The sequence below is a fragment of the Notolepis coatsorum genome (assembly GCF_963971535.1).
Source record: "Notolepis coatsorum genome assembly, chromosome: 4".
Lineage (NCBI taxonomy): Eukaryota > Metazoa > Chordata > Actinopteri > Aulopiformes > Paralepididae > Notolepis > Notolepis coatsorum.
The window spans coordinates 41087599-41114491 of NC_140168.1; the positions used below are offsets into that span (position 1 = coordinate 41087599).

At 44.1% G+C, this 26893-nt stretch overlaps 1 protein-coding gene across 7 annotated transcripts in view; it reads right to left on the reverse strand.

Annotated features, from left to right (window-relative positions):
• The window catches only part of tuft1b (tuftelin 1b), a 56452-nt gene that overhangs the window by 6292 nt on the left and 23267 nt on the right, over nt 1–26893 (reverse strand). For 2 of the 7 annotated variants that reach the window (XM_084313124.1, XM_084313130.1), the window contains exons 2-8: nt 15988–16101; nt 9715–9801; nt 7823–7909; nt 6255–6326; nt 6055–6150; nt 2828–2938; nt 1–136 (exon numbers count right to left, since the gene is read on the reverse strand). The exon at nt 1–136 is cut by the window's left edge and continues 76 nt beyond it. In XM_084313124.1, the coding sequence (XP_084169250.1) occupies nt 1–136; nt 2828–2938; nt 6055–6150; nt 6255–6326; nt 7823–7909; nt 9715–9801; nt 15988–16101 (703 nt within the window). Of the gene's footprint in view, nt 137–2827; nt 2939–6054; nt 6151–6254; nt 6327–7822; nt 7910–9700; nt 9802–14306; nt 14357–15987; nt 16102–26893 lie in introns of those variants that run through there. The other 5 variants (XM_084313125.1, XM_084313127.1, XM_084313128.1 and 2 more) reach the window with 4 other exon arrangements.

Genomic DNA, 26893 nt, shown 5'->3' on the forward strand with positions numbered 1-26893 from the left:
CGCTCTCGATCTCCATGCCTCCCAGCAGCTTCTGCAGCTCCTCCACCCGCTGGCCCCTCTCCTCCGACAGGCCCTCTGCCTTCTGCAGCCGCGTGGACTGCTCGTCCAGACGCCGGCGCAGCTCGCCGCTCTCCGCCTGCAGGGGGAGCCATAGAGAGAGAGAGAGGGTCACTGTGGGGTTCCTAAGACATTATACATTATGTTGTGAATACACAATTTTATTTGTGCCTTTCTATCTTTTTCTCCCATCACCAATTTTGTCGTTATGCCAATTCCCTTCCTGGTCATTGTGCTGCCCTACTGTTGGTCTGGGGAGGGTGTAGACCACCACATGCTGCCCTACTGTTGGTCTGGGGAGGGTGTAGACTACCACATGGTCTGGGGAGGGTGTAGACTACCACATGGTCTGGGGAGGGTGTATACTACCACATGCTGCCCTACTGTTGGTCTGGGGAGGGTGTAGACTACCACATGGTCTGGGGAGGGTGTAGACTACCACATGCTGCCCTACTGTTGGTCTGGGGAGGGTGTAGACTACCACATGGTCTGGGGAGGGTGTAGACTACCACATGCTGCCCTACTGTTGGTCTGGGGAGGGTGTAGACTACCACATGGTCTGGGGAGGGTGTAGACTACCACATGGTCTGGGGAGGGTGTAGACTACCACATGCTGCCCTAGTGTCAGTCTGGGGAGGGTGTACTGTAGACTACTCTGTGGGGGACACATAGAGACCAGAGTGCTGGTCCAGCTTCCCTGCTTCTTTTTATATATCACTTTATGGGATTTCAGCACCCAGTGTCGGATTTTGAGAGCGCGGTCTAACTTGACATTTGTACTGTAGACTACCACATGCTGCCCTACTGTCAGTCTGGGGAGGGTGTAGACTACCACATGCTTCCCTACTGTCAGTCTGGGGAGGGTGTAGGCTACTCGTAGCTATGAGAAAAATCGGGGGGGAAAATAATCGAAATTATAATTTTTTTTGAAAAAAAGAATTATTATTATTATTATTATTATTATTATTATTATTATTATTATTATTATTATTATTATTATTATTATTATTATTATTATTATTATTATTATTATTATTATTATTATTACATCTCTTTTCACATGTATGTGTAAGATTATAACTGTTTGTTGGTTTCCTTAAACATATATACGTGAATGAACAAAAATAAGTATTATTTTTTAATTAGTATAGTAATTCTTTTTATTTCTTTTCCCCTTTTCGAGTAATACACGACCAATCGAGTATAGCATGTGATCAATCGATCTGGATTTTTCTTTAAAATGCCCATCCCTAGTGTGTAGACTACCACATGCTGCTTTATTGTTGGTCTGGGGAGGGTGTAGACTACCACATGCTGCCCTACTGTCAGTCTGGGGAGGGTATAGACTACCATAATACCACATGCTGCCCTACTGTTGGTCTGGGGAGGGTATAGACTACCACATGCTGCCCTACTGTCAGTCTGGGGAGGGTATAGACTACCATAATACCACATGCTGCCCTACTGTTGGTCTGGGGAGGGTATAGACTACCACATGCTGCCCTACTGTCAGTCTGGGGAGGGTATAGACTACCATAATACCACATGCTGCCCTACTGTTGGTCTGGGGAGGGTGTAGACTACCACATGCTGCCCTACTGTCAGTCTGGGGAGGGTATAGACTACCATAATACCACATGCTGCCCTACTGTTGGTCTGGGGAGGGTGTAGACTACCACATGCTTCCTCCGATACATGTGGAGTCGCTAGCCGCTTCTTTTCACCTGACAGCGAGGAGTTTCACTGGGAGAGCGTAACGCGTGCATATATATATATTTTTTTATATATATATATATATATATATATATATATATATATATATTTTTTTTTTAAACATACACATAAACATAAACATAACAACAAATTAGACATACAAGCATTAACAGTAAACATCCAATGAAATCACCATTTGAATCATTATAAATGTAGTTTACGAGATATATACCTAATACTTGCTATCTAATACCCTACATACATATGCTCTTGCTCGCTCACCCCCCCCGGACCCCCACTTGGATAATCCATCCATTTTCTTTCGTCTTTCGCGTGCAGAGGTTCATGCTATTTCCCCCAGATCCCCTCCCTGCTGAACAGATGTCCCGACCGACCAGTAGGAGTTGCAACCACCGGCTTCCCACCCACAAATACTGCCAATTGTGTTCGTAAGGACGACTGACCAAGCCGGAGGTACCGCTGACAGCTGGATTCGAACCCTGAGTCTCTGCAGTGGTAGGCTGAATACACTATTAACCATTGACCTTTACTCTACATTACATCGGTTAGAAACGCTGTGCCCTCCATTTGAGATTTTCCACACAGTCTTATCTGCGGTGAAATACTTTGCTTTGTGTCTGGTTGTCTCAACCTTGACATAGGTTTCTCTATTGAGGGACCGTTAAGAGTCTTATCAGTCTAACTTCTCAATCTAGGCCACTAACACAATAGTGGGAGTTCACTGCTGAATGCGATAACCCATAATGTATAGAACGAGGTCAATCTAAGATAAGATAAGATAAGATATTCCTTTATTGAATTCAGGATCTAATCTAACATCTAACACTATTAGCAGTTCCATCATACTAACACTGGCCCAGATGATCTCACACACGGGGCTCTGGGTAACCTGGCACGTTCAATGTCAGGCACAGGATAAAGAAAATGAAATCCAGAGATGATATTGATAGATAGTGGTGGTGGTGGGGGGGGGGGGGGCAGGAGGAAGTCTGAGAGTGAGATGTAACCAAACCCAGGAAGTCTCTTAATAACAAACCTGGAGTCTGTCTCTCTCTTCCTGTTGTTTCTTCTCCGACTCCTTCAGCTGGCTGTACAGACGCTTGGTCGCTTCCCTGAGCCTCACGCTCTCCTCCTGGGTATCCCTGGCCTGAGAGAGAGAGAGAGAGAGAGAGAGAGAGAGAGAGAGAGAGAGAGAGAGAGAGAGAGAGAGAGAGAGAGGTGAGGCAGATTGAAAGTGACATGCTCTATTAAGTCTAACTTGAGGTCAAGAGCGAAGAAGCACAAACAAAGGCAGTGTTTGCCGACAGTGCATAATTGACCGATTATTTCAGGCAGCCTGAGGTAACAGAAGCTCTTTTGGCTGTGGAGGTCTGTTACGTAAATTGTCAGTATGTACTCGTTTACCTCCTTAGGGTTGTCTTTTATCAACAGTTCTTTACCTATCGGACAAATATGGGACTCGGCATTGGTGTTTATCTTTGACAACAGTAGAATGGAGGACAGCGTGACATGACATTTACCACAAGGCTGCCTTTCAGGTGAATCACCTCATTATCAGTCAATACAGGATTCTACACGGTTTTCTCATTTGACTCAGCTGAAAATGAAGAGCAGTGCAACATGATTCCTGCCAACCTACATACAGATCACTGGGAACTATAGGGATGCTCGATATTGGCTTTTTTACCGATACCGATATACCGATATTGTCCAACTCTTAATTTCCGATACCAATATCAACCGATACCGATATATGCAGGGTTCCCCCCCCCCAAAAAACTGAATAATTTCAGGTAATTAACATTACATATCTCTTGTTGTGTAATTAACACAACATTATGCATACTTTGACAATAATTAAAATAATAATTTGTTCGTACTTGCTTGCCTGGGTAAATAAAGGTTAAATAAATGCAAAAAATAAAATAAAAAATAATCTTTTTTTGAAAACCGATACAGATATTTTCCGATATCACATTTTTATGCCAATATCGGCCGATAATATCGGACATCCCTACTGGGAACATATGCCACAGACACACATTCCCTCGGATTGTATCCTTGTTCTAACGTTACCTCTTAGGCAGATAATGGACATCTGGTGTTATATGATATGTTATGATGTGCTGCATGCACTGAGTCTCAAATGATGGGAAATTGGATACAGTGCCCTGTGTGTGTGTGTGTGTGTGTGTGTGTGTGTGTGTGTGTGTGTGTGTGTGTGTGCGCGTACGCGTGCGTGCGTGCGTGTGTGTGTGTATAGGCTACATACTGTCTGTGTGGTGGACATAATGGGTGTGTGTGTGTGTGCATACTGTACACAAAAACTATACAAAAAAACGAAAACTTGGGGTGATGAAATAAAAAAGAATAAATAAATCAAATATAAAAATAAACCCCAAAAAACCTAACTAACTGAGACTATATTGTGACAGAAAATTTATTTAGTTTTAGTCTTTTTCAGTTTGGTCAAATTTGTCAACACAGAAAGCTAGAGGAGGTATTGGTGCATAATGTTCATTGAGACTTTTCAAATCTTGCCCCTGACAAAAAAAACAACAACTAAAACTAACACTGAAACTATTAAAAATTTAACTAAAACAAATAAGTTTTTTCATTTGGGGAGAAATGAAAACTAAACTGAAACTACTCTGGAAACAAACTGAAACTAAACTGAATTGAAAACTTAAATGAAATAAAAATGAAAAAACGAAATAAAAATTAAAACAAATGAATAAAACAAAACTATAATAACCCTGGTGTGTGTGCGTCAGTATGTACAGTAAATTGGGCTCCTACTCTGGGGTTTGTTCTCAGTCTCTGGAAACCATTTCACAGCACAGTAGACATTTGGCAGGTATGAGTCGGAAAGATTTGAGATGGCTGTTGACTTTTTCCAATTGTTAGGTCATGTAATTTGCCATGAGTCATTCGTCATGAATGCAGATTTGAATATTCAAATGCATGATTTTTGCATTCAAGGATATTCAAATTGGCCTATTCAAATAGGCCTTTAAAAACACAATCCAACTCATTACCATGAAGAATTTCAAATGAAACCGATGAGCAATAAGATAAACATATTGACAAGAGTCACATTAAACATTCTAGATTACACAAGTCATACTCTCACGCAGAGAGTTGAACGATGTTCCACTGTCAAACATCTCAGCCCAAACAGGAAGTAAACTAACTGCTGCTACCTTTGCTCTTATTATTTACCATTAACATATTGAATAAATATTATTATATTAATGTTCTCCCACATATTATTTAGTCTCTTTTATAAATAAGAACCGAAAATGAGTTGAAAAAGTTTTGCGTCTGTGCAGCCTTGTGTCCATGGAAATGGCGATGAACGCAGACACAGAAAAGACACATCACTATAGTCTATTTATTTTTCTGATAACTACATCACTGCATAACTCACAAATGTTCAGACAAACTTAATCTTTGGTTATTAGCGTAAATAGGTACATAGTGATATACTGTATAGTACTGTATACACCCAATTCAACATTGTAGCCGCATTCTCTTTCAAACTAATTTGGTTGCGGATGTCCCGATTATGTACAAATCTTTGCTCTCTTGGGACAGAGGTGTTTCGAAGGCTGTGATGTACAGGTGTAGAAACAGAGGTGTTCCTGAGGCTGTGATTTACAGGTGTAGAGACAGAGATGTTTAGCAGGCTGTGATGTACAAGCGTAGAGACAGAGGTGTTTAGCAGGATGTGATGTACAAGCGTAGAGACAGAGGTGTTTAGCAGGATGTGATGTACAAGCGTAGAGACAGAGGTGTTTAGCAGGATGTGATGTACAAGCGTAGAGACAGAGGTGTTTAGCAGGATGTGATGTACAAGCGTAGAGACAGAGGTGTTTAGCAGGATGTGATGTACAAGCGTAGAGACAGAGGTGTTTAGCAGGATGTGATGTACAGGCGCAGTGACAAGTGTTTCGGAGGCTGTGTTGTACAGGTGTAGAGACAGAGGTGTTTCAGAGGCTGTGCTGTACAGGTGTAGAGACAGAGGTGTTTCAGAGGCTGTGCTGTACAGGTGTAGAGACAGAGGTGTTTAGCAGGATGTGATGTACAGGTGTAGAGACAGAGGTGTTTCGGAGGCTGTGATGTACAGGCGTAGAGACAGAGGTGTTTCGGAGGCTGTGATGTACAGGCGTAGAGACAGAGGTGTTTCGGAGGCTGTGATGTACAGGCGTAGAGGAGTGTGTAGGAGTACACTAGGACGCTGCTTTGTGAGTGGTATCTTACATGAGGCTCTGACTCAGTTCCAACACCATTGGAGTTACCATTGGTGAAAACCTGGTTTCTAGTAGGCACGGTCTCTCGGTAGCCATTAACTGGATACTGAGGGAGAGAGCAGCGATCGGTTAGTTAAAGCTAGCCCATGCATCGCTATTGGTTAACATGTTCACTAGAATGAGCTCAGCGTGAGGTTAACCTTGAGTTACCTTGTTCTTGTTGACGTTATGGTTCTGTCTGGCAGCCATTTGCTCCCTCAGAGTTTTGAGGCAGTACCTCACCTAGCAGACCCAAACACAGAATGCATTATAAACATCATTCAGTATATAACTGGATATTGAGAACATCAATCCAAATATTCCAGATATTTGTGTTAAATGTCAACTCCATAAAGGAACCTTTTTTAACTGTATTAAGGAATGTGAGGAGATCTAAACATTCTGGAAGGATATAATGCAGGATTACATTAATCTCCACTTCAAAACCTATTCAATGGCTTGAAGAATTATCATCAAGCTTTGCTTTGGAAAAAATAACATAAAGTATTAAACAAAATCTCAAAGAATATTACAAAGTCTGGCGTCTATTTATCTACTATGCTACTATGCCTATACTACCACCTACTAGAACAATACCACTTACCCATAGCCGTATACCCGTCCTGCTGACTTGTTGTACACAATTTGTAAGTCACTTTGGATAAAAGCGTCAGCTAAATGACTAAATGTAAATGTAATGTGTCATTCGACTGGACCAACTGGATATCAACCTGCACAGGCTTTGCACACAATTCTCAAATTTAACTTATTCTGCTGATAAAGTGTGTGTATATATGTAAAGGCACACATGTGGGTAGACGTGTATCTGCATGGAAATTGAAATGTACGTAAATGGTAAATGGTGCATTTATATAGCAATTTTATCCAAAGCGCTTTACAATTTGTTCCTCACATTTTACACATTCACACACCGATGGCGGAGGCAACCATGCAAGGTGCCAACCTGCTCATCGGGAGCAATAGGGGTTAAGGGTCTTGCTCAAGGACACTTCGACACGCTGTATGGGAGGAGCGGGAATCGAACCGGGAACCTCCGGATTACCGGACGACTGCTCTACCTCCCGATCCACTGTATGTGGGGATGTATGTATGTGTCAACAATATACTTTTATGTAGTTATGTATGTATATAGGTGAATATATGTCTATTAGAGATGAGATGCCAATGGAAAGGGGGAGGGTTACTGTGTATAAAAAGTATTTTGTAATCCTGAACTGTTCTCTAAATATAAAAACATTTAATAAACTATTCAAATCATTCAGCAGATCCACACTGCTCCTCAACTCAACCCAACTAAACCTAAAGTGTCTTAATTGTATTATGGAACACATAATACACACACACACACACACGCACGCACGCACACACACACACACACACACACACACACACACACACACACACACACACACACACACACACACACACACTTAGAATCTTTATTTATGTCCACATAAAGACAATGTTTAAAGGACACAAATATTATCAGTGCACTTGTACATTGTGGGTTATTCTGATACAATCGTGCCCACACACACACACACACACACACACACACACACACACACACACACACACACACACACACACACACACACACACACACACACACACACACACACACACACACACACACACACACACACACACACACACACACACACACACACACACACACACACACACACACACAGCAGCAGGGTCAGGAACACACTGACCTCCTGTATCTGAGACACCTCGTCAGTCAACATCTTGGTGCTCTGCTGGTTGTGGTCTTTCTGCTTATGCCGTGACTCCAGGTAAAACTGGACAACACACCACATAGAATGGGTCAGGTAACATTGGTGAGCACACACATACACAATCACTATGGCTGGCCTCAACTAAAGACACTCGTAGTCAACCAATAGTCATAGCGCTTTTTCGACTAATCAACGAATTGATGTAATAGACACGTGTAAAACTGTGTTTCCCACAAGCAGTCATGCAGAAGGACCTCTTCTAGTGGTTACCAAGGATTTATTTTTTTAAATAACTCATTCAGCATGGAAAAAAGCATATAAAGACTAATCGACTAACAAAGTCATCAAATCAATTAAGACCAAACCAACCAATTAATAAACAAAATTAATAAATAAAAAACGTATTTCCATTGTACTGTACGGTACTGTACTGTTGTGCTGTATAATGACAATACATTTCAATCGAATCTAATCTAATCTAATCTAATAAATCAACTAATCAATTGAGAGGGGACAGCCCTAACATTAAACATTTTGAATTCTTTATTTGAATCTGCAGATCAAATTATAGGTTTCAAATATTACAGAGGTTCAATATGGTTGTAGGACAACTATGGATGCATTTTCTCCACCACACTATCTGGCTTCCTATTAAAGCAGAGATAGAACTAAACCACACTGTCTGACTTCCTATTAAAGCAGAGATAGAACTAAACCACACTGTCTGACTTCCTATTAAAGCAGAGATAGAACTAAACCACACTGTCTGACTTCCTATTAAAGCAGAGATAGAACTAAATCACACTGTCTGGCTCCGTGTTAAAGCAGAGATAGAACTAAACCACGATGTCTGGCTTCCTATAAGCAGAGATAGAACTAAACCACACTGTGTGGCTTCCTATTACAGCAGAGATACAACTAAATCACACTGTCTGGCTTCCTATTACAGCAGAGATAGAACTAAATCACACTGTCTGGCTTCCAATTAAAGCAGAGATAGAACTAAATCACACTGTCTGGCTTTCTATTAAAGCAGAGATAGAACTAAACCACACTGTCTGGCTCCCTATTAAGGCAGAGATGGAACAAAACATTGTAATCTGTTTGGCCCTTCTCCTTGAAAGGCCTGCAATCCTTGTGGCCATTAATGGTAAGTTTATGAATATGCTAGAGGTTATAAAATATCAAAATAGCCTACAATTATACCAGAGGCCCCTGATTTGTGTGGCCATGGGCTGTTAGAGTTTGTCCAGGACGACTTTTTCTTTTTGATCCACTTTTTCTCCCATTTTCTATTTTTCTCCCATCCCAATTTCGTATCATCCAATTCAACCCTCCCCTGTCTCGAACGCTGTTTCTTGCCTCCCACAAGCCGGCTGCAATGTGGACTAAGTCATACATAGCACGAGTCCCCTCCGATACTCGAGGTAACAGCAGTCGCATCTTTTCACCTGCGCAGCGTGATCATTCAGCGTCAGGGGTCTGCGCTTTGGAGGGGCGCCGCCCCCATCGCTTCCTGATTCTACTGCGCAGGCGCACCAACCGACCTGTAGGAGTCGCTGTCCACAACACCCGATCCCCACCCATCAGTTTCCCACCCCCTAATACTGCCAATGTGTATTAGTACGGACGACCAGCTAAACTGAAAGCAATGTGGAGCGCTGGGCTCGAACAGGTGAACCCAGCGTCTCCAGTATTCGTGGTGAGCGCCTTGCCCACTGCACCACGTAGCCGCCCGGTCCAGGATGACTTTTAAAGGTAGAATGCACAACATATGCACTTCCCGCACACTAATACATAAAAACGCAAAACACAGATGTAAATGCATGTACACAAACACACAGGCGCACTCACACTCAGACACAAACCTTGATGACTTCGACTTTTTCTTCTGTGGGTGAGATGAGATTGATTGTAGGTCTATGTGACTGTTGTGGCAGAGCTACGCTGTCTCCCTATATCCATAAATGTCAAAATAAATACAAAATAAATACAAGATACATATCTCAGTGAATCCAATTTCAAAGCATCAAAAATCTTCAACTCGTGCAAAATGCGGCTGCACGGATACTAACTAGAACTAGAAAATTTGATCACATCACACCAGTTTTGTCCGCCCTACACTGGCTTCCTATCCAAGCCCGTTCTGACTTTAAAGTGCTACTCCTCACCTACAAAATTTTAAATGGGCTTGCACCGCTCTATCTATCCGATCTCATCTCCCGATACTCGCCCGCTCGTGCTCTGCGCTCACAAAATGCGGGGCTTCTATCGACCACTAGGGTTAAAAAGAAATCCGCCGGCCACAGAGCCTTTGTCTACCGCGCTCCCTACCTGTGGAACAAATTACCTGCCGTCATCAGGGGCGCCTGCTCTGTCGAAGCTTTTAAATCCCTGCTTAAGACTCATCTTTTCTCTCTCTCCTTCAACCTACCCTGATCTCACCTGGTCGGGGACTGACCTTTAGATTAATCTGTGTAGTTTAGTTATGGTACAGGGTACTACATGGTACCACTGGGTAGTTTATTACAGGGTAGTTTAGTTAGGGTACAGGGTACTACAGGGTACTACATGGTACTACATGGTACTACATGGTACTACATGGCACTACAGGGTACTACATGGCTCTACATGGCTCTACGTGGCACTACATGGCACTACAGGGTACCACAGGGCACTACAGGGTACTACATGACACTACAGGGTACTACAGGGTACTACAGGGTACTACATGGCACTACAGGGTACTATAGGGTACTACATGGCACTACGGGGTACTACATGGTACTACATGGCACTACAGGGTACTACATGTCTGCTCCTTTGCAGCACCACAAACATGGGAACTATCTAACTCTTCCCCCCCCCCCCCTCTCCCCCCCCTCCCCCTTCTCTCTGAGTGCCCGTCTCCTGGCGCTGACCAAGGTGATGGATGCCTCGGGGTCTTGGCCAAGATTGTAGTGACTGCTCTACATGCACCTCCGAGGCCTTGGATCAGTTATTCACCGCCGTCTGTCCATGGTCCTGTCAACTGATTAACAGTATTAACAGACTGTTAACAGATTAACAGTCAACGCGGTTTCATTGCTGGGTTAAGTACTTCTATTCTATTCACATAATACGCCTACTTCATACATCTACTCCATTCACATATATGCCTACCACTTGTATCTATTGCTATGTCCGCCTACTACAATCTCATGAGCTGTCTAACGCCTGTCCCGTCTCCCTGTCTCCCTATGACTTGCTGTCCTGGAGTGTTGACCGGAGTGTTGGACGTCCCGTAACGAAGGCCGGGAGGTTGCGACCCCCTCTGCGTGCCCCCCTGTCTCCGGAGGTCTCGTAGTGGTGACCGGAGTGCCGGATGTCCCGCGATGATGTCGGGGAGTTTGCGACCCTCCCTGCGCCGCCCCTATCTCCCTGTCTCCGGCTGTCCCGGAGCAACGAGTGTTAAATGTGTTAAATGTCCCTTGACTAAGACGGGGAGGACGTGACCCTCTTTGCGCCGCCCCTGTGCCTCAAATAGATTCGCTATCAGCTCTATCTTTAATCTGTCAAAATGTTCAGTTGCTATCGCTATTAGCTCTATCTTAAATTTTTCAAAATGTACAGTTGCTATTGCATGCACTCATCTGTGTTCCACTACACACATGAGTGCATGCTTACCAACTGTCCGTCTGCAACACTACTATCACCAACATCTAAGAAGGGAGATCCCCCTTGAATGGCCCTTCTAAGGTTTCTCTCCTCCACACTGCCTGTGGAGCTTTTTTCCCTATTGTTAGGTTTTAGTGAGTTTTTCCTTACCTTCGCGTGGGGTATGTCTGGGAGTGCTTGCATTCTTTCATTTATTTGCATTCATCTAAAAATGTTTGGACCTTATGGTGTTCTTGTTCTGTTCTTGACTTATTGTTATGTTTTCTTCTTGACTTGTTTAAAGAAGATCTGTACGGCCCATGGGGACATTAACGTGTGTTGTCGGGCCCTATAAATAAATTTGATTTGATTTGATTTGATTTAGCCAAGAAGAGAGGTCAATCAAACTGCATAGCCTAAACACGCAAACCGACAACAACGAACGAGCAAAACACTTTGAAATAGTTCTCTTACGAACATGTGGACGTGGCACTATTAAGCGAAACGCACATTTTAGAGGGAGACATAAATACGTTAGCGGATAACATATACCATAATATTGGTCACTCTTCTTTTGCTACGAGAACTAGAGGGGTAGCCATAGTCGTCAGACGCAAATTAAATATCGAATTGAAAGGGGTATGGTCGGATGCTGAGGGGCGCATAACTATAGCTAGGATTATACACAATAACAGGAAAATTGCATTGGCAGCGGTATATGCCCCGAATTTGTACGAAGTGGGTTTCTTCACTTCACTAACAGGAGAAATGTTAAACCATCCCGAGTACTCATACATAATAGGTGCGGATTTTAATGCCATTTGGAACCCAAGGATGGACAAAACTTACCTTTCCTTCTCCAGCGAACAAAAGAATTCATCTAAAGCATTAAAAGATTGGTCGAAATCAACAGGAGTAACTGATTTATGGCGTTCACTTAACCCCATGACCCGCAAGTACTCCTGTCGTTCGGCGAGACACAACACACTATCCAGAATTGATTACGTCTTTGCATCCCCGAGAATATTTGATAAATACGAAGTGGAAATGACACCCAATGCGCTATCAGATCACTGCTACTTAATCCTGAAAGCAACATTTGGTACATTATCTACCCGGGCCCCAAGATGGCGTTTTAATTCGATGCTGCTTAACAACAAGGAATTCATTACACAAATTAAAGAAGCTCTCACAGTATTCCTACAAGTTAATGCTAACTCGGTGCAAGATCCCAGAATATTATGGATGTCGGTAAAGAGTATGATCAAGGATTTCTCGGATAGATTTACCTCCATATTGCGCAAAAATCAAAACACAAAACTGTCTGAAATGGAAACGCTTTACTCAACGCTTTTTAATTCTTTAAAATACAACAACTCTACTAGACTAGATAACCAAGTTAACATTCTAAAGACCGAGATCAAAGCAATGTACAGACAAAAATCGGAATTGCAAATACGCAGCACTAGACAACAGCAGTACTTCCAAGGTTCTAAACCTAGTCACCTATTAGCCATGCGACTAAGAATTAATGCAAAATTTGCAGATATAACTGCCATTAGGAAACAACAAGCTCTAGTAACAGAACCCAAAATAATAAACGATACATTCAAAGAATTCTACTCCGATTTATATAACTCAGAAACGACCTTTGATCAAGACAAATTAGACACATATCTTAATCAAATTACTCTCCCTAAACTTACAGATGAAGACGCTAAACGGTTAGAAGTACCGATCACATTAGAAGAACTCAAGAAGGCCATATCCGGAATGAAAAACGGCAAAGCTCCGGGAATTGACGGTATCCCATCAGAAATGTACATTTCTTGCTGGGACATATTTGGACCCTTATTACTAAATATGATCTTATACTCAGTCAAAGAGGGAAGCTTCATCGAACACCAAAATACCGCACTCATTTCAGTTCTTCACAAAAAAGACAAAGACCCCACTGAATGCGGTAGTTACCGTCCTTTAAGCCTCCTCGGAACCGATGTCAAACTGTACTCTAAGATATTAGCCATCAGATTGCAAAAACATATGACGTCTTTAGTTCATACGGACCAAACAGGCTTCATAAAAGGTCGCCTGATCAATGATAACATAAGGCGAATACTGCACGTACTAGATACAGACAAAGAGGACATCACACCTAAGGCGATACTATCCCTGGATGCTATGAAAGCATTTGACAGGTTGGAATGGTCGTTTCTATGGGCAGTATTGGAAAGGATGGGGTTAGGAAAAGGTTTCATTGATATGATTAAAGTACTATACAAGGACCCATCGGCCATGATTACAACAGGCACAATCATCTCCAAAATCTTTCCGGTATCACGCTCTGCCAGACAGGGTTGCCCTCTTAGTCCCGGACTATTCAATTTATCATTAGAGCCTTTAGCACAATATATAAGACAATCCCAATCCATAGAACCAATCGTAATCAAGGGCACACAACAAAAAATTAGTTTATATGCGGACGACGTAATATTGTTCATGCAAAACCCCAACACCACATTGCCTCATCTGCTCAAGTTGATTGAGAACTTTGGTGATTTATCGGGATTTAAGATAAATTGGCCGAAGTCGGCTTTCCTTCCACTTAACACCCCTGCAAAAAAAGATATAACCCTCCCAGGTGCGATACCGATGGTAAAACATTTCAGATGCTTGGGAGTGGAAATATTCCCCACCATAAGACAAACGGTGAAGCACAATTACACAAAAATACAGAACAAAATCAAGGACGACCTGGACAGGTGGGCAAAACTTAAAAACTCAGTACAGGCAAGGGTATCAATAGTTAAGATGGATGTATTACCAAGAATCAATTTCTTCAGCTCAATGCTTCCGTTACCTCCTCCAGAGGGCTACTGGAAAAGATTACAAACCTCCACATACAAATTTATTTGGAATAACAAACCACCTCGCATAAAAAGATCCACCGCACAGAGAAGTAAAGCAGACGGTGGCATGGCAGTCCCAGATTTTTTACAATATTTTAATGCCTTCACATTAAGACCATTGAAGAAGATATGGTTTGACCCCGAGGCTTTGGTATCTTGGAGAAATTTAGAAGAAAACATAGTAGCCCCACAGAGATTGAAAGACATAGCATACACTAAACTTTCAATCAAGCATTGTGAGCGAGAATTTGGCCCAATAATAACCCATGCAATCAGGACATGGCGGGAAACTCAAAGGAAATTTCCTAACAATCAAGTATGGCATAATCACACTCCCATATTCAATAACAATGCTCTCTTAATGGGAAAACGACCTATAAGATTCCCTGTATGGGAAGAAAGAGGCATACACTCATTAGGGGATATTTTTAATAACAAGGGCCTCTGTAGTTATGTCGAAATATGCATAAAGTTTAACCTCACCGAGTCCACATGGCTTTTTTACATACAGTTAAAACTTTGTATGAGATCCCACGGTGTTCCATTACACATACCAATTGAACACCACAGATACCACAAATTTTTCTATGACAGAAATACATTGGGAGGTTTTGTATCAGGTTTTTATTCACAATTACTAACGTCCTCGTACGAAACCCTTCAACTAGACAATGTCTGGAGGAGGGATATACCAGACCTGGAAAATGACTTTGATTGGCAAGGAGCCTGGGCAAATGTCCGACTTACATCAAGGAACCCGGATCATCAACAAATCAATCTGAACTATATTCACAGGACATACTTGACTCCTATAAGGCTGTGCAAAATGGGGCTTATACAAAACTCCAAATGCTCCCAATGTACAAATGGGGACGAAGGAACATTTATGCACATGTATTGGGACTGCCCACCAGTTAAGACATTCTGGGAAGATGTGTCCCAACAATTATCAATACTCGTATTTTGGAATATACCTGTACACCCCGCGGTATTGCTATTGAATGATGTTTTTGAGTTTGCAGTGAACCCACAACTAAAAAGATTGGTTTTATCGGGTATCACAGTAGCTAAAAAACTGATTGCATCACGTTGGTTTCAACCGGAAAAAATGTGCCGGAAAGTGTGGTTTCTTACATATCTTGATGTGATATATCAAGAAATATCAACAGCAAGAATTCTAGGGCTCAATGAATCCAAAATGTTAATGTGGTTAGAAGTGGTGGAGAGAATAAAAGCTAGCCTATAATGGTGATGTCTGGTTAGGAGTGAGGGATAATGGAGGTACTATCCAAGAGGGGGTCCGGGAGGGGGGGATTTGAGCTGGAGCATATGTGTGTAGGGTTTTAGAAAATAGGTATTCGGGGTATATTATATACTAACATTTATATAATTGTAACTTCGCTGGATATACACGGTATACGGTTAAAATGTTATTATTGACTATTTTTGTTTTATCCTGTTTCTGTACTTGCATATATTTTAACCACCTTTACTGAAAGTTTCATTATACATTGTGTGTTGAGTACTGACTTTTAATAAGTTTTGTTTTGCAATAATAAAAAAAAATTTAAAAAAAAAAAGAAATAGTTCTCTTACATTCGGTCTTCTTTTTGTCTCCGTGTAATGTACCTTAATGCGGTGCTGCTGTTGTGATGTGTGGTCCGACTGCTCCTGGACCTGCTGAGTAAGTCTGAGCCGCCTGCATCCACCCTGAGATGAAAGATGAGAGGATAAGAGCAAGTGAGATGACTGAAAAGGACCGCGCGGGGACCGTGTGAGAGACAGGGAGGACTGAAAGAAGAAGGGGTGGATTTGGGGGAGGAGTGGGTGGACTTGGTGCAGTCAATAAAATAGGTGGTGAAAAAAAGAAGAAGAAAAAAAAAGAGTAAAGTAGTAAAAATGAGAGTAGAGCAGAAGGGAGCGGGGCGGGATAGCCCATAAATCTGTCCAGTGGGAAAGTTCTAGGATGAACGGTTCCCATGTTACGTTGGAATCCCTGTGTCTCTTATACAGGCTCTCTATGGGGACCAAACACTGAGGAGTGGTTTCCATTGCTTCCACGTGCCAGGTCTGGTAGTCATTATGACCAACCATTCCTTTTACTGGCTGGAAAAATGAAACCAGTCCAGGCCGGTAGGTCCAAAAATACCACCGGCGCCAGTGACCAATGAGTCACTCACCGCAACTGTGTCCCCATGGCAACACAAACAGATATTATTATGGCTAATGTCAGTTGTGCATACATGTGCTCATGGCATTTGTTTTTGAACTCGGGACAAACTTCAAGTAAATCATACACAGTCGCCATGGGTTGCAAATGGCATTGGTGATTATTATTATTAATAATAATAATAATAATAATAATAATAATAATAATAATAATAATAATAATGATAATAATAATAATAAACGTTATTTGTATAGAACCTTTCATAGGTAGCAGCCAAAAGTGCTTCACAGCAGTAATGTAGACATAAAAATAGACATAAAATGAGCAGAATTTATATTAAAACCTCTATAACCAACATCTTTTTATAGATGTCTGTCATTAAAATCTATAAAAACAATTGTAATAGATTGCTGACATGAAAAGCGCACTTTCGCCTTTCCACACTTATTGTTTATAATAGATTTCTGACATTAAAATCTATAAAAGACTATTAGCAGGTTTGTGACCAAATAAAAGCGATGCATAAAGTGCAGACATAGAATGAGTATAGAAATAGACAGAATAAGAGCAGTGCATGAAGTGTAAACAGAATAAAAGAAGTGCAATAAAATAGCTTCCATTTACATAAACGTATACAATAGACAGAATAAAATAGTGCAATAGTGCAGTGCAATAAAAAAAAAAGCTCTCATTTACAGTACAATAATCATAGTCTAAAGGCTAATTAGTATTACTGTAAAAGGCAAAAATATTTAGTGATCTAGCTTTCCTGTGTCCATAGGTTGGGTGTTCCATAGCTTTGGTGCATAATTCTCAACGGCTGCATCCCTGATTTTCTTTTGGCTGTGGTTGGGAACCTTCAGTAAACCAGTAGTAGTGATTGCATTGAATTCAATAGGCTATATGGTCAGGCTAATGATGGATGAGAGGATAATAAATCATTTTAAATAAATCATTCTAAAACACAGGATGACTGTTGAACAATGAATGCAACAATGAAACCAGAACCGTCACGTCTAAATTCACTCGAGCGTATACGGGACAATCTATTGACATTTTAAATGCTTTGAGTCCTTAGGCAACTTGTCTTTCACATGCTCTCTCGGAAGGTTACGCAAATAATGCCGTGCCTTGCAAAATAAACACAGTTTGTCTTTTGGGAACACCCATTGTAATTGGGGTTTAGTGCTAAACAAACCATGTTCCTCTGAATATGAAAGGAATGCTGGATCAACCAACCACAATGGCTTCTCTAAAGATGTTCTGGGCAGAATGGCTGTTCTAAAGATGTCCTGGGTAGAATGGCTGTTCTAAAGATGTCCTGGGCAGAACGGCTGTTCTAAAGATGGTAGGATGAACTCACGGCAGTTGGTGCTTTAGGACATATTACATAACATCTTGTCGTCAAGATGAATTATGCCTAACCTCTGTGTGTGTGTGTGTGTGTGTGTGTGTGTGTGTGTGTGTGTGTGTGTGTGTGTGTGTGTGTGTGTGTGTGTGCGTCTGCAGGCTTGTGTGTGCGCTCGCACATTTCCTCTACTTCTTGTGTGCTGTGTATTTTTCCATTACTATGACCTGCATCAATAAGATGAGAAACAACACTATTACCATGACCTGCACCAATAACCCTTTCACTACCACACTACCAAAGGGTTAACCCTTTCACAATACAGAAGGTTAACCCTTTCACTGCCACACGACAAATGGTTAACCCTTTCACTACCTACAGAAGATTAACCCTTTCACTACCACACTACAGACGGTTAACCCTTTCACTACCACACTACAGATGGTTAACCGTCTGTAGTGTGGTAGTGAAAGGGTTAAACCTTCTGTAGTGTGGTAGTGAAAGGGTTAAGATGAGAAACAACACCATTACTATAACCTGCACCAATAAGATTATAAACAACACCATTACTATGACCTGCACCAATAAGATTATAAACAACACTATTACTATGACCTGCACCAATAAGATTATAAACAACACCATTACTATGACCTACATCAATAAGATGATAAACAACACCATTACTATGCCCTGCATCAATAAAAGATTATAAACAACACCATTACTATGACCTACACCATCAACAGTTCTGATAGACCAGTCATAATAAGTTTGTATAACAAGCTTGTAGCTAAGGGGCTACACAACCCGGACTGTATTAAAGATTGTTTAGATTAAACCACTACTAAAGAATATTAATAGCCAGACAGTATAGTTAGACAAAATGGCGGACACTCAATTGACTGCGCGGGGACAAGGATACCAAGTTTACAGTATTTTAATAGTCATAGCAACATACATATTAATTATCACGGTTCGCCTTTAATAATAGAATGTCAGGGTATCAAAGTCAGCGGTAATGAATAGTTCCTAGGTTAGGGATACTCGACCGGAGCTCTGCAGGGAGTGAGAAGAAACAAAGCGATACTGGGAAAAGCAAATGGTAGCTGGAGACGATGGTTTCCCTCTGGAGCTCCAAGCTCCGGAGGAACTGTAGACCGGTCGGATAATCCTGTCGTCGCTGGAAGAAAAGGGGTCTCGTACGGAACCGGTCCTTGTAATCCTAGCGCCCGATGGCAGGGTTAATAGCTATTAATCCAAAAGCCCGTTGGCATAGATGGTAGCTAGCTAGCTTCGTTTGTACTGGAAGCTAACCCGCAGAGTTATGAGTAGTTATATCCAAACGCTGCTGGGTTTAACTATACGTTTCTCCACGTTACTTCGCTTACACAAGTCACTATACTGCGCCAATAATGGCTCTACAATATTATAGTCGTATCTAAGTAGCCATTAGCTCTCTGTAACGATACACTGTTCCGGACTGTACCGGACGTATCACGCTCTCGCTCTGCTACTTCTCCTGTTATGTTACTGCCGCGCGGCTGCTTGCACCATCTACAATATATACTCAAACTGATCCCTATGGGGCTCAGCCGATTTACCTGTCCAGAATCAATGCGCCTGCTCTGGGCAAGTCTGAACGTGTCTGAACATGTCTAGAACCATGTCTGGGGGGCTCGTCTCTGGCGCCTACAACGTCAAGGGTGGGACCCAATGAGGCGAGCGAATAATACTATTATGCAAACAGATGGCGTAAAGATATATATCTTATATATATAAACAATATACAAGTTATACAAAATAATAAACGCAGACTTTCAGTGTTAATCTGGACCTTCAGAACAGCCGCCCCCTAATTAGTCCGAACCTAATTAGTAAAATAAATGGGGGGCACAGATTAATATTAAGGGTCAAGTCAACTTCTCCATAATGTGCTATGGGGAGTTGGAAATAATCTATAAGGTCAGTGGGTTATCGTCGTCGTCAGGGGGGTCAGGGAACGCAGGCAGCTCTATCAACTTGGCTACTGGTCTGGTGTAGGTCCGCCCTTGGACGATGACTTCTGCCGCTCTGACCTTCCCATCGGAACCAGTAATCACTTTGCTCACACGGCCGGCCGGCCACGTAGCTCGGGGTAGTGACTGGTCTATTATCATCACGACGGTACCCACTGTCAGGTTGTCCCTGTCTTTAACCCACTTCTGACGGGCTTGAAGGGATGGTAGATAGTGTAGGAGGAAGCGGGCCCAAAACTGGTCGGCCAGTACTTGGCTGTGTCTCCACATCCTCCGACCGTTCATCTCGTTCTGTCTGTACACCGTCTGAGGAAGGGCAGGGTCCAGCCGCCCCATCAAGAGGTTGTTTGGGGTGATGGGGTCGATGTCAGCTACGTCGCTTGAAACGTAGCCGAGGGGCTTGGAGTTCAGAACTCCCTCAATCTCTGTGAGGACCGTAGCCAGGACTTCATCGCCCACGGTCTGGGCCCCAAGTACAGTGTACATAGCAGTCTTTATGGATCGGACCTCTCTCTCCCACATTCCCCCGAAATGGGGGGCGTTCGGGGTAGGGCTGGGCGATATGGCCTAAATATGATATCACGATATTTTCTGACCTTTCGGCGATACACGATACACATCACAATGTTTTTCTTTTTTTCCCCAAACAATTCATTATGAGGCTTACCAAGACAGTATTTGAGTTTGCAAGCTAACATTAAAGACTAAATAAAATACCCATGCATTTAGCATTTTTATATTATATATTAGATTTAGATTATTGGATTATTAGATTATATATTGCATATATTTAGCAATGAGATATTATATGATTTAGATATGAAATATGATTAATTGAAAATGGGGGACCCTGATGTAAACAAGACGAAAGACTTTCTCTGGTCTGCATCCCCTTAACAATTGTATGTATTGAGCTGTACTGTACCCATTCTGCAATATGTTAATAAAGTTTTAAATCAATCAATCAATCAATAAATAGCATTTTAGCATTTTTATGAAACTACTGTATATTTGTATGTCTCTAAATGTTTTGATGAATTGAAAATGGAGGACCCTTATGTAAAAAAGCCGAAAGTCTTTTTCTGGTCTTCATCCCCCAGTCCACTGTTGTTGTATTGAGCTGTACTGTATTGTACCCATTCTGCAATCGTTAATAACGTTTTCATTCATTCGATCATTCAGCCGGCAACAGCATAATTTTGATTGACAGTCGAGTCTGCCAATTACGTCACACCGATTGAACCCGCCCTGCTGTTCTTAGCACCAATCGGCAAGCTCTATGCGTTTTTTACTTCCGCAATTGATTTTGACGAGAGCTGAGCTCAGCTCAACGACAACAACAGCTCCCTGCGGCAGACGAGTGATTACCAGCGCACCGCAGCATGACTAAACAAGCCATAATGATTTTATTGCAACGAATGTTATAATAAAAGCCTTTCCATACATCTGTCTGATTGAAAACTTTATTAACAGACCGCAGAATGGGCATGCACAACTCCGCACGGGCTGAGATATGAACAGTAACGCTTGCTATCTATGTCGTCATCGGACGTTGCTATGTTTGGGTAAATACGCTAATGTTATTGAACGTGTAACTAACTATATAACGTTAATGCCACAAAACGAATGCCTTTGTTAATAATAATTAGTAACTTTGATGCAGTAGTGTGTGTGGGGGCGGCGTTGTTCAAAAGTTTGAACGGGTGTGGACCAGATTGACGCGACACAATCCTCTTGGGCAAAACATCACGATATCCACAATACGTTAAAAAAGTGTATCGTTAATGAACTGTACCCGATATTTATATAATATCGTCATATCGCCCAGCCCTAGTTCGGGGGGTTGAACTGGCCTTGGTCTCTGGGGGGAGGCGTCGGAGAACTTGAGGGTCGCTGCTGGCCCATTGTCGGAGGTCGAATCCACCTTTGGCTAATGAAGCTCGTAGCTTCAGTAGGATGCTCTCTGCTTCTTCTGGCGTGGATACGCTCTGTAGGCAGTTGTCCACGTAGAAACTTCTTTCCACGCTGTGTCGGACATCATCGTCGGCTCCGGGGTCTTCGGCCACGTGCTTCTGTAACGCGAACGTGGCGTAGCACGGGCTGCAGGTGGTGCCGAATGGGAGTACCTCCCATTGGTATATCGAGGGTTGTTCGTCGTCGAGCCTCTCTCTCCACAGAAACCTCAGTAGAGGCTTGTCTTCCTCCATCAGTCGGACTTGTAGGAACATTCCCTTGATGTCGCCGCTGATGGCCAGTTTGTCCTGACGAAAGCGTATCAGTACGCCGAGGAGGGAGGGTCCGAGGGTCGGGCCGGGCAGGAGTAGGTTATTCAGATTCTGCTGTCCAATCTGATAACTGCAATTGAACACGATGCGGTTCTTTCCGTTGTGGGTGACCTTGTGGTGGGGCACGTACCATGACTCTGTCGTCCTTTCTGCCTCGTGGTCATCGATTTTCTTTATGTGGCCGGCCGTGATCAGCTTCTCGATCTCGGTGCGATATATCGTTGCTTGGGGGGGGTCTTTGGCGAGGCGCCGCTCAGTGCTCTGTAGGTAGTGGTGTGTCGCTCCCTTCGGCACGTGCAGAGTGGGCATCCCTTCCCGCCTCAAGAGTGGGGTCGCGTATCTTAGCACTCCGTCGACCTCGACCCTCGTCGTCTTCTGCTCGAGTAGAGCTATGGCATACTTGTCCTCTTTGGACCGAACCATCTTGCGTTCGTTCTTGAATGGCAGTGAGTCTAGTGTCCATAGCCTCTCAACGTGCTGTAAGAGGGTATTGTCTGGGTCGCTCACTTTGGTGTAAAGGCAGCGTGTGGACCTTGGTCGGTTGGAAGGCCCGGAGAGAGGGCCCTGGAGCGTCCATCCCAGTCGGGTCTTAACCGCGGCTGGGCATCCTCTGGGTCCGATGTGGACCGCATCAGTTGGGACAATAAGGTCCGCGTGGTCGGAGCCTATGAGTAGGGTCGGTGTAGCGCCGTTGATGAGCGGTATGGGCAGTCGGCGTAGGTGTTCGTACTTCTCCCTCAGCTGTGGGATGGGGTAATCGTAGCGTGACAAACCTATGTCGTAGCTTGTGAATGCCTTGTTGATGCTGTACCGCTTCTCGGGCTGATCGATCGCTGCAATGGTGAACGAGACGTTTTCACCTTTGATCGTCTTTAAGTCTCGACGAATGGTACGGATGGTCATGGTCTCCTCTGGACCCCGCAAGTCCAACTGGGTTGCGGCGGAGGCGAGGAGGAGGGTCTTCTCCGACCTGTCGTCGAGGACGGCGTAGGTGTCGAGTACCTTGTCCCCGTGACTGAGGAGTACTCGTACCACCTTGAGGAGCACCCTGGAGCTCCCACTCTTCGCGGGGTCGATGTAGAGTACTTCTGCTCTCGAGCTGCTTTGTGGGGCGGGTTTTCGCTTGTTGCTCTCGTGCAGTGCTTCGAGGTGAGCGCCGTCACACTTGCCACACTTCTTCTTAAGGCGGCATTCTGCTGCCATGTGGCCGCGTGCGCAGCGGAAGCAGCGGCGGTTAGCTTTAATCCACTGACTTACGTCGTCGGTGGTCAGTTTCTTGAATGCGTCGCACTGTGACAGCCAGTGTTCGTTGTCGCAGTATTGACATGCGATCTTCCATTTTCCCTTGGCGGGGGGGTTGTGACTCTTCTGTCGTGACACCGACTCTGCCTGGTGCATCACGGTGATGGGCCTGCTTTGGTCTTTAAACCTTCTCGGTCCCTCTTTAATGTTCGAGCCACCCCATGCGAAGGTGTCAATTCTTAGGCTGCTAAGAATTGAAAGTCAGCAAGGTCCAGGAGTGATTGTTCTGGGCCATTGGGGTCACGGTGGTTTCTTTGCCGCCGAAAACGTTCTTGGCGGAATGGGGGGAGCTTCTCCAATATACGCTCCACGTTGGAGTTGGCATACAACTCGTACATCCCCTTCTCTCGTTGGGACCCGAGCATCCCTACCAGGGATTGTACTTTGACGGATAGGTCGTCCAGGGCTCGGTTGTCTTTAGCTGGGGGGAGACGTTCAATCTCACGTATCTCCTGAATGACATAGTCCCATGTTCGTCCGTAATGTGCGTCGAGGGCAACCAGGGCATCAGAATAGGGAGTTTGTGAATTGGAGTATGCCAGCGCTATGTTGTGCGCTCTAGTTACCTTGAGGTGCTTAAGGAGGATGGCATACTTGTATGACTCATCCTGTACTCCGGACATAATTGTCTCTAGGCACATACGCAGCTCGGTATACTGCGCTCGGTCTTCTCTTGTGAAGTCTGGGAATGTGGGTGTCCCAATGTAGGATGCCATGGATGTGACACTGACGCACGTGGGGGGAGAGGCCTCCTTGGCGAGTCTCCCCGTACGTGGGGTCGTTGGTTTGTGCTGGGCGGGAACCAGAGGCTGGGCCCCCAGGCACTATTCCTCGGTGCTGTCTGTTGCTCGAACTCCCCACTGGGACGGGTTGGGGGTTCATAACGCAGCGTGTCGGGGCTGAGACCGGGGCTGCACTGTTCCTCCTGGTCTGAGATGGGGTCGTGCGGGTGGGCTTTCTGTCCTCCCTCGTCCTCCGTTAGGCTTTGTAGTCGCTCGGCTAGCTGCTCGGCAACGTAAGCAGGTTCTTCCCTTAGGCGGGGTCCCGTGTAGCTTTGTCGGGGAGGGGAAGGTGCCCTCAACCCGTGTCGTGATGATCTCCGGGAGCTCCGGGTGGAAGAGTGGGGAGTCACCCTCTGGAGCGCTTGCTCCATCATTTGTGCTTGTAGACGGTCTCGCTCCGCCTCGCGCTGTGCATTGGCTGCGTCGCGCTGTGCATCGCGCTGCGCATTGGCTGCGTCGCGCTGTGCATCGCACTGCGCATTGGCTGCGTCACGCTGTGCATTGGCGCGGTCTCTCTCCATGTTTTCTTCAGCCTGGAGGCGCCTCTCTTCCAGTCTGATGGTCATCGTGGCGTCAGCCTGGAGGCGACTCTCTTCCAGTCTGAGATGTTCGCGTTCACTCTCTCGTTGCGCCTGGAGGCGTCTCTCTTCCACTCTGGAATGTTCACGCTCACTGTCTTGTTGCGCCTGGAGGCGGTCACGCTCACCCTGGAGGCGGTCTCTTTCCGCTGAAGCGGTTAGCGTGGCGATCAGGACTTGCGCTAGCCTCTGGTCGGCCTCGCTTGGGGATGACGCTGATGATGGTGATTTGGAGTTGGCAGGGCTTGGCGGTGACCTGGTCTCCTTACGCGCTCCGAGGTCCATCTCGGGGGCGCTGTACTTTGTCTTCTCCCGCGCTCCGAGGTCCATCTTGGGGGCGCATTCTTTACCTTCTTGCGCTCCGAGGTCCATCTCGGGGGCGCGGTGTTCTATGGGCATAGTCAAGTCATGTCCCGCTTGTCCCCCCCCGTGAGCTAAGTCAGTTTCACTTAAACTAGCTTGGGTCTCTACCGGTGGGGTTGACAGGTCGATAAGGTTGGGCATACTTAAGCTACTAATGTTATCCTTGCTTAACGTCCTCGTAGATAAGCTAGGAGGTAGATCTACAGCGTAGTTCTCCAAGTGGGGAGGGGGCTGACGCTGGTGCCTAGGGCGCTCTAATGGGGAGAGCTGATTGGAGAGTGTCCGCCGCTGGCCATATTATTACTAATATGATTATTATTACTGATACCCTCCGGCTCGAAGGACCAATTGTAGCTAAGGGGCTACACAACCCGGACTGTATTAAAGATTGTTTAGATTAAACCACTACTAAAGAATATTAATAGCCAGACAGTATAGTTAGACAAAATGGCAGACACTCAATTGACTGCGCGGGGACAAGGTTACCAAGTTTACAGTATTTTAATAGTCATAGCAACATACATATTAATTATCACGGTTCGCCTTTAATAATAGAATGTCAGGGTATCAAAGTCAGCTGTAATGAATAGTTCCTAGGTTACGGATACTCAACCGGAGCTCTGCAGGGAGTGAGAAGAAACGAGGCGATACTGGGAAAAGCAAATGGTAGCTGGAGACGATGGTTTCCCTCTGGAGCTCCAAGCTCGGAGGAACTGTAGACCGGTCGGATAATCCTGTCGTCGCTGGAAGAAAAGGGGTCTCGTACGGAACCGGTCCTTGTAATCCTAGTGCCCGATGGCAGGGTTAATAGCTATTAATCCAAAAGCCCGTTGGCATAGATGGTAGCTAGCTAGCTTCGTTTGTACTGGAAGCTAACCCGCAGACGGTCTCCAATGAGTAGTTATATCCAAACGCCGCTGGGTTTAACTATACGTTTCTCCACGTTACTTCGCTTACACAAGTCACTATACTGCGCCAATAATGGCTCTACAATATTATAGTCGTATCTAAGTAGCCATTAGCTCTCTGTAACGATACACTGCTTGTAGGTCTGTGTACAACTGTACCGGACGTATCATGCTCTCGCTCTGCTACTTCTCCTGTTATGTTACTGCCGCGCGGCTGCTTGCACCATCTACAATATATACTCAAACTGATCCCTATGGGGCTCAGCCGATTTACCTGTCCAGAATCAATGCGCCTGCTCTGGGCAAGTCTGAACGTGTCTGAACATGTCTAGAACCATGTCTGGGGGGCTCGTCTCTGGCGCCTACAACGTCAAGGGTGGGACCCAATGAGGCGAGCGAATAATACTATTATGCAAACAGATGGCGTAAAGATATATATCTTATATATATAAACAATATACAAGTTATACAAAATAATAAACGCAGACTTTCAGTGTTAATCTGGACCTTCAGAACAAAGCTACTGATCATTATCACATGTATTAGCAGAAAATTCACAATATAATGTTATTACTTGAGCCAATGGCTGCTCTAAAGATGGTAGGATGAACTTGGGGCAGGTGGTGCATTTATGACATATTACATAACATTGTTGTGACTGCGGTTACTCTTATCTTTTCATCTCATCGTCAAGGTGAATTATGCCAAATCTCTGCCTCTGTCAGTGTATATGTGTGTGTGTGTGTGT